The sequence below is a fragment of the Olea europaea genome, chromosome 3 (assembly GCF_002742605.1).
Source record: "Olea europaea var. sylvestris chromosome 3, O_europaea_v1, whole genome shotgun sequence".
NCBI lineage: Eukaryota > Viridiplantae > Streptophyta > Magnoliopsida > Lamiales > Oleaceae > Olea > Olea europaea.
Window position 1 is genome coordinate 4,299,067 of NC_036239.1, and position 10,470 is coordinate 4,309,536.

The 10,470-nt window shown below is 31.5% G+C and overlaps 1 protein-coding gene across 1 annotated transcript; it reads left to right on the top strand.

Moving 5' to 3' along the window:
• The first annotated feature begins 3,105 nt into the window (after positions 1-3,105).
• LOC111382936 (axial regulator YABBY 1) lies at positions 3,106-5,945 on the top strand. The gene is made up of 7 exons (XM_023006981.1): positions 3,106-3,381; positions 3,542-3,694; positions 3,948-4,062; positions 4,694-4,742; positions 4,974-5,049; positions 5,149-5,223; positions 5,622-5,945. Exons 1-7 carry the CDS (start codon positions 3,283-3,285, stop codon positions 5,688-5,690), a joined length of 636 nt encoding a protein of 211 aa, XP_022862749.1. The 5' UTR covers positions 3,106-3,282; the 3' UTR covers positions 5,691-5,945.
• Positions 5,946-10,470: the final 4,525 nt, after the last annotated feature.

The following is a 10,470-nucleotide window of genomic DNA, read 5'->3' on the forward strand; positions in this document are numbered from 1 at the left end:
CTGCACTCACTCGAGCTACTGTCAGTATGAAATTCGTCAAATCCATTTCATTAAACTGATTGATTTTCCTTCAACTTATAATTTATAGAAACTTTGAAATTTGGTTTGTTAATCTACTATGAGGATCAAACTATGATTCAATTTCTAGGGTTTTAGAGTGTTTACAATCAAGTGAACAAGTAAAACATACGCACCGATTTTACCCATCAAAAATTGTCTACATGCAAATAACCAAACATATAATATGTAATTCAAAATTCAATAACATTTGTCAGGTCAACATTAATCATAGTGGGAGTGCATATGTTATAACTCGTATCATAGTTCCAGCACCATTAAGTTGCTGACTTAATTGTTTATTTCTGCCACTATAGAAATTATTAAATCTACAGTAGCACTTTTAGGATTCAATCCCACTAAATTCATGTTTTCTTTTGCGGAGCAAAGCTAAGCAAAAAAGAATCAAGCAATCTTCAGCTAGTATAAAAAGCAACATAGTAAATCTTAAGAGGTAAATTAGAGGTTTCATATCATACAAACATAGTTTAAGGTCACGCATAATCAACACACAAATCACACAACATGACTCTAAATTGTTGAGAAAAATAGGTGATTTTTGTGTAAATAAATTATCAATTAATATAACTATTTTAACATAAACATAAGTAATGTCATTCAATAATAATACATATATAAGAAGAGAAGAGTTAGAAAAGCAAGCCTTACGGAGTCACGTCAAGAACGCTGTCCTAAAGTCGTGTCACCTCCCTTTCATGCGAATACTTTCGATACTATACAGCACAAAGATAAAATTCATGTGCCTCACAGTCGATTCTCCTTCAATTGACATGATCATAGGAAGATAAGTGAACGAACATCCACCAAGTTGTCAAAAATATAAGAATATAGTATGAATTGTATAGAATGTTTTTCTTCCCCACAATTAATTTAATATTATGAGTTTTAAATTTTTGCAAGTAAACCTGAAATTAAAAAGAAAAACTGAAAATGAATATGTTTTAGTTTTGAACGGATGAAACTTATTCTATACATACTCAATAGAATGGAACAAATTAGTTGTATGTCAAAGACAGAAGCAAATGGTGTGAAGATTAAGTAGTCTAATATGCATGTTGGTTAGTCAATCACAGTTACTTCAAAAATAAACTTGGAAACTAAAGTAGGTCAATGGACCTATAAATGATTTTGGAGATTTAACAAATGCACAACATCAATGAACAATGTTCATGAAAAATCCAAGAGGTCGTACAGTTATTTAGAAAGTTATTCATTTTAATGTATTAACTAATTAAAAATTAGAGTCGATTTGAACATTAGTCGAACTAGATGGTTGGTCTTCAGTCTCCCAATTCATGGAAGTCCTTCAAAATATGATATTTACATATTTTTGCCTATATTTTTAAATAATTATTAGATAAAAAAAATGAAACAAAAGGTAGCCCAAAACAACATCCAAGACGTTTCTTCATCCCTTCCACCCCCCCCACCCACCCCAATTCTTTTCCTAAAATTTAAAAATAATGCTATTTGCAGTCACTCACTATCTTAGTCGCCTTACATGGTATACACGTGACGGTTAATAATTTGTTACATAAGGCTTGGAGTTCTCATACAACATCAGTAAAAAACCTATTTTGAAAAAAAGAAATCAACAAAATACGAAAGTACAAAAATTAAACTCAAACTAAGAATCCTGTCGAGAACAAAATAACAATCAGAAAAATAATTTATAAATTGGTAATATTATAACAAAATAATAATTTTTTTAGTAACGGTGACAACTTCGGGTCAATTAGTACAGTATCGTTGGTGATTTCCAACACCACCACCAACGAAGTCGATAAATTTTATGTGCATGCATTGATGACTAGTAAGAGTATCGGTATTAGTAACTCCGTTCAAATCAAACATATAACGATTTCAATTAAAATCATCAACAACTATATCGTCTTTGGGACAAAAGTTTCATCCCTAATCATTTGCTCCATGAATTTTTTTTTATTATCCTTCTCAAAAAGTTCTCTTTGACATTTTTGTTTGAGACCTGAAATTCTTTGAACCGTCCCTACCAAAATAGATTTTATTCAGTTTAATTATTATAAAGTTATAACCCCTCTTTCCCTCAATCCCCCTAAAAAACGTGAGGAAAAGGGAAAAGAAACATAATCGTAGATGAATCGAAATCAAAATAAAATGATGATGAGTTCGGAATCTGATGAAGGAGCTAGAGGACTTGACTTGGAATACAAAGGTAATAATAGAAAGTGCAGAGGATAGGTGCCCGCCATTTAAGGCTTTATTAAGCCTAGCCTAGGGTTACCATTAGGAAATTGGGAAACGAGAAAAAATAAAAAAAGGCTTACACCCCTCTTAACTATGAAAACTACAGCTGAATGTAACAAAGCTAATCACCCCATGCACACGTCCTTTTCTCACTTCTCTCCCCAACCTCACCCCCTCTCTCAGACACACACAGACAAATCCATCGGGAATGGCAACCATACATTTCCCTCCTCACCGCCACCCCGACCCCCACCCCTACCCCCACTCCATTCAGATCCCAGAGTGTGTGTATACACAAAAATGATAGTTGTACAGGGGAAATGCACAGCAATAAAATTACTTGTATAAAGTTGGGTTACAAAAGTTGGATTACAAAATAGGTTGACAAAATCCAAGTTATTGAATTGAAATGATTTAAAAATCTATTTTTGAAATGATTGGTGTGGATATTATTTTGTCAACTAACTTTGTAACCCACCTTTGTAAATGTAGCATACCTCAAAAAGGAGCTTCACTAGTGCTAAGATAGCAGTATCGACAGTTTTAACTATATTTTTTGTCAAGAACCAAATATTGTCACGTGGCATTCTGTAAAATTTCCTGTAAATTTTTCATGTACGTGTAGCATTGTTCGTGTCTATAATATTTAAACATAAATTTTATATATACACAAGCAAGTTGTAGACCTTTCTATACATGTATATACATGAATAGTGAGAAATAAAAAAATAATACTAAACACTACTTTGTTGTTGTGTAAAATCAGCTGCTATATTAGTGGGCACCCACAAATACAATTCTCTTTCTCTTCATCTACTTCTTGTCTTTGATATCTAAAAAAACATTCAGAAAATCAGATCCAAGGTGGTTTATCTGTCAAAACCCACCTATATATAAATACCTTGATCAGTCAATCTATCAATCAATCAAATCATAACACAGGAAAATCATCGTCAAAGAGAAAGTTAAAGAAAAAATATGTCTTCTTCATCTGCTTTTACACCGGACCACCACCACCTCTCTCCTTCGGAGCAGCTCTGTTACGTCCATTGCAACTTTTGTGACACTGTCCTCGCGGTATAACATTTTTCATCCTCTACCCACGATCAACTATCACAGTCTATCCCTTCTTTTCGGGTGTTTATGTCAAGTTCTTTCAACCCTTTTTCTCGATGTTACTATAAATGCATTTTGAATGAGAGTTTATCTTATTTTTGTGCTCTTCTTAATTAACTAGGTGAGTGTTCCTTGCACGATTTTGTTCAAGACTGTGACTGTGCGATGCGGCCATTGCACCAACCTTCTGTCTGTGAACATGCGGGGAATGCTTCTACCCACTTCAAATCAGCTTCACTTTGGACACTCATTCTTCTCTCCTCAGAATCTTCTGGTATATGATCTGAAATCGTTAGGGTTTCCACATCTTAGTGCACTATTTATATTTTTAAGCATTTCAAATTTGATCTTCTATAGTTCATCTGTATATGAAATAGATTTAGGGCTTGAAATTTGCATAGTACTAATCTTGGAATTAATGTCATAAAATTAATCATTACCTTTTTACTTTGGAAATCAAGCTAGTTGTTGTTAATTTTTCACTCAATGTTATGTATTTTGCACTAATCAATAAGTTTTATATCCAGGAAGAGATTCGGAACTCGCCATCCAACTTGTTGATCAATCAGCCCAATCCCAATGAGTCTCTGATGCCAATTCGAGGAATAGAAGAGCTTCCTAAGCCTCCAGTTGCTAACAGACGTGAGATTATGAATACTACTTTTATTTCCCCCAATTATTGTCAGCAAATAGTGGATCTTTAATTGTTAAATCTTGAATATGTTGAAAACTTCCACTAGGGTTCATGTCTTTTTTCTTTGATTTTACCCTTTGAAAAAATTGGAATCTTTAAGTCATAGTCAAAACTTTCCCGTATACAGTATCTTCACATCTAAACAAGAAAGTAGAGCTTGTAAGAAATTCAGAAATTAAATTCTATTTTTATTCTTTAACAATCTTGAACTTTCATAAGAGAGATTTTCCAAATCTTGTCAAACCCTAAAATTCGGTAGAGAATTTTCCTTTCTCTTCTTGTAAGTTCTATAAATTTCCACAAGTTTTGTCTAACAATATTTCACCACTTCAGAAATTCATTAATAGCCACTGATTTTCTTTTGTTTTTCCTTTAATTTTTCTATTATTTATCCATTTAGAAGCATGAAATTTCTCCCCCGGAAATCAAGATAATGTGGGAACAGTAGAATCCAAGATGAGAAATGGAAAGATAGATCATTAGATAATGATGAAGTAATGAGAGATAAAGGGACAGAAAGTCAGCCAAGTTATTTAATGTCTTCTTTTGTTTGTTTGCTTGCATTTCTGTCATGTTCAGCACCGGAGAAGCGACAGAGAGTGCCATCTGCTTACAACCGGTTTATTAAGTAAGAAGTTACAATGTAATTATAAGTGCAAATACACCCACAACACCCCTCACCGGCCCCAACCCACCCACCCTCTAACCCAACTTGGGTGTTTCAGTAGGGGGTGGGGAGGGGTTTTTAATTGTTACAGCCTTATTATTACTTTAACAGTTTCTTTTGGTTCAATTAATGCCTATAAACAAATCTATGAAGCATCTAAGAATGATTTGGACTTGTATCATAAAATTGCAGGGACGAGATCCAACGTATCAAAGCCGGAAACCCAGATATAAGCCATAGGGAGGCCTTTAGCGCTGCTGCAAAGAATGTAAGATCCAAGAAGAAAACAATACCCTCTATCTCTTAGGGTTTCATTTTTGCTATGAAGTTTAACATTTTTGACAGAAAGTTGTTTTCTTTCTCACAGTGGGCCCACTTCCCACACATTCACTTTGGACTTATGCCTGATCAACCCGTGAAGAAAACTAATGTGTGCCAACAGGTATCTCAAAACCCTAGATGTATTTGGTCTAATTTTTACTACCCTCCAGTAATTACATGATACTTTATATGTTCACACAGAAAATTCAGCAATTCTTCAAACCTAAAAGTTCTAATAGAATGTTTTATACGGAGATCGAGTTAATACAAAAATAAGGAAGTTAAAAGTGTCCCCTGCTGCATACTAAGATGCAATAAATATTCTTAATTTTATACATGCGTTATTATTACCACCACCACCTCCTCATACACATCTCCACCGGGTGAAACTACCTTCGCCATGACCAATAACATGCGAAGGAGATTGTCCCCTTTGAGGTTGCAATTATTTTCTTCTTAAAAAATAATAAATCATTGTCATTAGTATTTTTTCTTGTTTTTAATAATTGTATTGTGTAGGAAGGAGAAGATGTTCTGATGAAAGATGGGTTTCTTGCTCCTGCCAACGTGGGCGTGTCTCCCTACTGAGAAAGTGAAGAAGCTGGTTGGATATTGCTCTCTTTGCTAATCAGTCTTTATATTTAGTTTCTGCAATTAGGGTTTAATGTCATGCTTTCTTTCGAGGAGACTTTCTTAGCTTCAAATGCTTGTGGTGGGAGAGGATTTTGATGTAAACTGTTTGCTAATGCTAAATACTAATCTCTCTGAAACCCATTTGACAATGAAACTTGTTTATGTATAATATTTCTCGTGGATTATACTATTAAATCAATATTTCCTCTATTTACATGATTTAGCTTATAATTTAAATCCCCCAAAATAAAAATAAAGCTTGTCGTATTTCCTAATTTTTAGTAAGTGGTAATGATATTAAAATTCAAGACTTGTAACTAATAATATGATGTTAAGCCCAGTTTGGGTTTGATAAAAATAAGATTTTTAGTAAATTTTGATAAAAATGAATGAAAATTGTCCCATGAAATGTATGATTAAAATTAATTGTTAACTTTGACTTAAATTTTTATCAATTATTTTAGCTAAATCAAACAATGGCTAAATATTATAATGAATAATCCTGTGTAATAGTTTTCAAGAAACTAGCTCCAATATGGTCTTATTCATAACGAGGCATTGAATTAATAAAACTCGTTTTTCATTTTCTTTTCCTAAGTTCCTCATCCAATTTATTGCTAAATACGTGTCATTAAGCTAATAATAAGCTCCTTGCCCAAGAAATATCTCGAACTGCACCTATTAAATCTTATTATCAGAATTATAATGGACAAAGGGATCAAAATGCTATTGTAGTGTCAAATTTCAAGGTAGGGTTTTCCTGCAGAAATGTTTTTGTCACAAATGGTAGTACGAGTCAGCATAAAGTGTCATATAAAGATTCAGTGAAGCAGGAACACCCAACACATAATACACTGCCATGGCAGTTTTTGATTTCATAAAATATTCAGAAATTAAAGACACCACAGATAAGGAGATAGAAAGTGAGGATTATCAGGTTCATTATGCAATTAAGCCTGTGTTTGTGTATAATTATTAGTAATTTATAAGTAGTAGTGGCGTGTTTGAAAGAATTTCAAAATGAAGTAATTACAAGACATAAACTGACCTTTGAATGAATTAAGACAAAAGTTACCATCAGATTAATCGTGCATTTTGGAATAAAAATTTCAAATTAGTTAGAAGGAAATTACGAGAAAAGAATTGGGGTTGGCTTCTCATTGGACAGCGTAGAATTTAAATTTGATTTATAATATGTCCCGTTCTACAGGAATTGAACTTATTAATTAGTGATATGGGTCATTTCTAAATATCAAAACTATAACCTATCATATTCGGGTTTTGGCCACTCATTTTAACAAAGTAATTTTCTTTTAAGGTGAAATTATAGATTTTAATATGATATTAGAGCCCAACAAGTTTAAAAAAGCAATTCGACCTGTCTACAAAAAACTAAAATGAGTAATAGAATTCTAAGTTTGAACTACTACTCTTAACAAAATTAACATTTTAAGTTTAAATTAAAATTCATTTTTCTCTTTCTTCTTCTTCACCAAACATTTTTCAATAAAATAATATTACACTTAAATTTAAAAATAAAATTCTTTATTTTTAACCACACATTCTTAAAAATAAAAATATTATTTCTTTCATTATAATTTGAAATAGGGAAAATCCATATATAAGAAACAAGGTTTAAACTTCAAAATCAGATTTTATTAAAATGTATTTACAAAATAATTAATTAAACATATATTTTATTAATTAAATATATTAAGATCACAATTCTATATAATTTAATCACAAATTATCGAATTAAATATATTATTAGAGTCCAACAAGCATGAACGATAAATTCAATATACCAAAATAAAGTTTAAATAAGTAATCAAATTTCAAGATTATTGTTCTCAAATGAACCGTTATCTTGTAGAGATATGTTAAAGGTAAGTCTCAATTGTAACCAACATATATGGGTTAAAATAAAACCTCAAATCTTAATAATTAGCATATTTCCAATGTCGAAGAGAAATAGGTAACCAACCTCTTTTGTGTCGCTATAACTAAAAATTTCCTCATTATTTGTATTTCGGCTTGTGAAGATAGTCATTGATTATCTTGAACCGAAATTTAGAGATCGTCGTTAATCTCATCCAATTAATATATATTTTGTTAGATGTAGTTGAGGTATTAGGTTTGAAAGATATTGTATGATTTCAAAATTTGTTTTTGCAGTTTTTAGTTTTTTGCTTTTCCTTTTTTTCAAAATTTTGAGTATTTAAGTAAAATTTTGCATTTTTTTTTTTGTTATATTTATAGTTTTCAATTTTTACTTCTCGGTTGTTTTTTTATACTTCCCAGAGGATTTTGATAAACCTAAACAAGTATTTGAATGATTATGAGGTTTGATTAATATATTCAAATGTCAGAGTTATGCCCACAAATTTAGACAAATTTAGACCCCCATTTGGTCCCCATTAAATTAAAATTCATTTTTCTCTTTCTTTTTCTTCACCATACATTTTTCAATAAAATAATATTACACTTAAATTTAAAAAAAAATCTTTATTTTTAACCACACATTCTTAAAAATAAAAATAAAAATATTATTTCTTTCATTATAATTTGAAATAGGGAAAATCCATATATAAGAAACAAGGTTTAAACTTCAAAATCAGATTTTATTAAAATGTATTTACAAAATAATTAATTAAACATATATTTTATTAATTAAATATATTAAGATCACAATTCTATATAATTTAATCACAAATTATCGAATTAATTGGTTATAAATTATTTCTCGATCACAATAAAAAATTTTATAGATCACAAATTATTTCATAATTATAAATTAAAAATTTTCTAGGCTACAATTTGTTCATCAGTCACAATTTGATCAAATTGAAAGGTCATATGTTATTCACTGGTCATAAATCACAAATTTTATAAGCCGCAATTTATTTTATGGCCATAAAACATCTAATTAATTAGTTATAAATTATTTTTTGTGACAACTTAACAAATTTTTAAGTCACACATTATTTATTGATTACAATACATCGATTTCATTGGTTACATATTATGTATTAGTCACACATTAACCAATTTATTGATCACAAACAAACAAATCATTTGTGATTGCCACTAGCCAAATTGTCATCGAAACACCACCATCTCCCGGCAGCAAAACCATCATCTCAAACACTGCAACCAAACACCACCGCCACCAGCCTACCACTCCACAACCACACCCTCGCCAAAAAAAATCCAAAAATCTGCAGTCGGGAGGTACCACCACAACTTGTATCAACAATAACCACCACCACTACTGTCTCTACCACCACCTCCAACAAACTATCATTTTCAACTTCAAAACCCCCCCCCCCACCGCCAACAACAAGATCCAACACTATTATCTAAAAGCCAGATCTCAGGCATACCAATCGCCTCCCAAACATAAACAAAACTGTCAACATTACCACAACTATCAACAACACCACTGCCACCAACAAGATACAGCAAAATTGCCGCTACATCCGCCCAAGAAATACTAGCAAATCACATCTACAAATGCCATCACCACAACGCCATTACCAGAACGCTGTTGTATTGTGCGGTTGTGCTCAAATCATATCAGATCCAAAACCAGAATGCTGCCGCAAACGCGCTCCTCACCGAAAAATCACAAAAATCTCACTCGACGCTACTTTTAGATCAAAAGCCAAAAGGCCGTTCATCGCAAGTTCACAGCAACCAGGAGCTGCCACAAAGCAACTACCTCGCTTGCAATCTTCGCGCTGACAAGAGGTAGAGAGTCAGAGAGATGCAAGGAGTTAGATGGGAACATCAAAGAACACATGGTTGCTGGAAATTAATTAATTTTATTATTAATGTTGAATTAATATCTGTAATTTCCACATTGAAATAATGACGCTCAAACGGGGGTTATGGTCGTCAACCAATCGAGATGGTCCATGAAGAAATCAAAAACTGTACGAGAAAAAAATTGTACTATTGTCACGTTTATAAAAAAGAATTAAATGATTTATTACTTGTGTTATAAAAATGTCAAAAAATAAAAATTTATTTATTAAATCAATCACTTTTAGTCCAGTGGAGGTATCATTTATCTGAATTAAAATTTTGAACCAAGATAATAATACAAGAATATAAAAGTTACAAATAAAACAGTTCAGAAACGAGAAAATACAACAAAATAAGATATTGGAAAACAATTACTCCAACTTGAATATACGACCAATTAAGATTAAATAAAAGTAGAAAATGAATTCTGCAAGATATAATAGACAAAATGTAAGCAACTTCCACTTTTTACTTTTTAATATTTCCCCATTGCTATTTATTTTTAATACAATTAAGTCAAATGCTATTTCTATTTCTACTATTTAATTATTTTCCCATTGCCGCTGAATGTTAATAATTTTTGGTGGAATATTTATTAAACAAAAACAAAAATACGAACTTTGGAGTGTGTATGACGGACCCTCAGCCAGCAGAATATGGATCAAAATACTTAATCAATCGAGAATACTGGGAGCTTAGAAGTTACAAAAAAAATATAGACTTTTTATCTTATGAGCATTTTTCAAGCTTCTTGTCACCATAATGTTAATATATTTACAGAAATTTATCAATTTTCACTTGCATATAATGTTTTCCAGTGTCAAAACTCTGGCTTGAGAAACAATGACGTTTAAAAAAGAACGAATCATTCTAATTTTCTTTCACACTATGAAGACAAACATAATCGTCATAATTAACATAATATGTG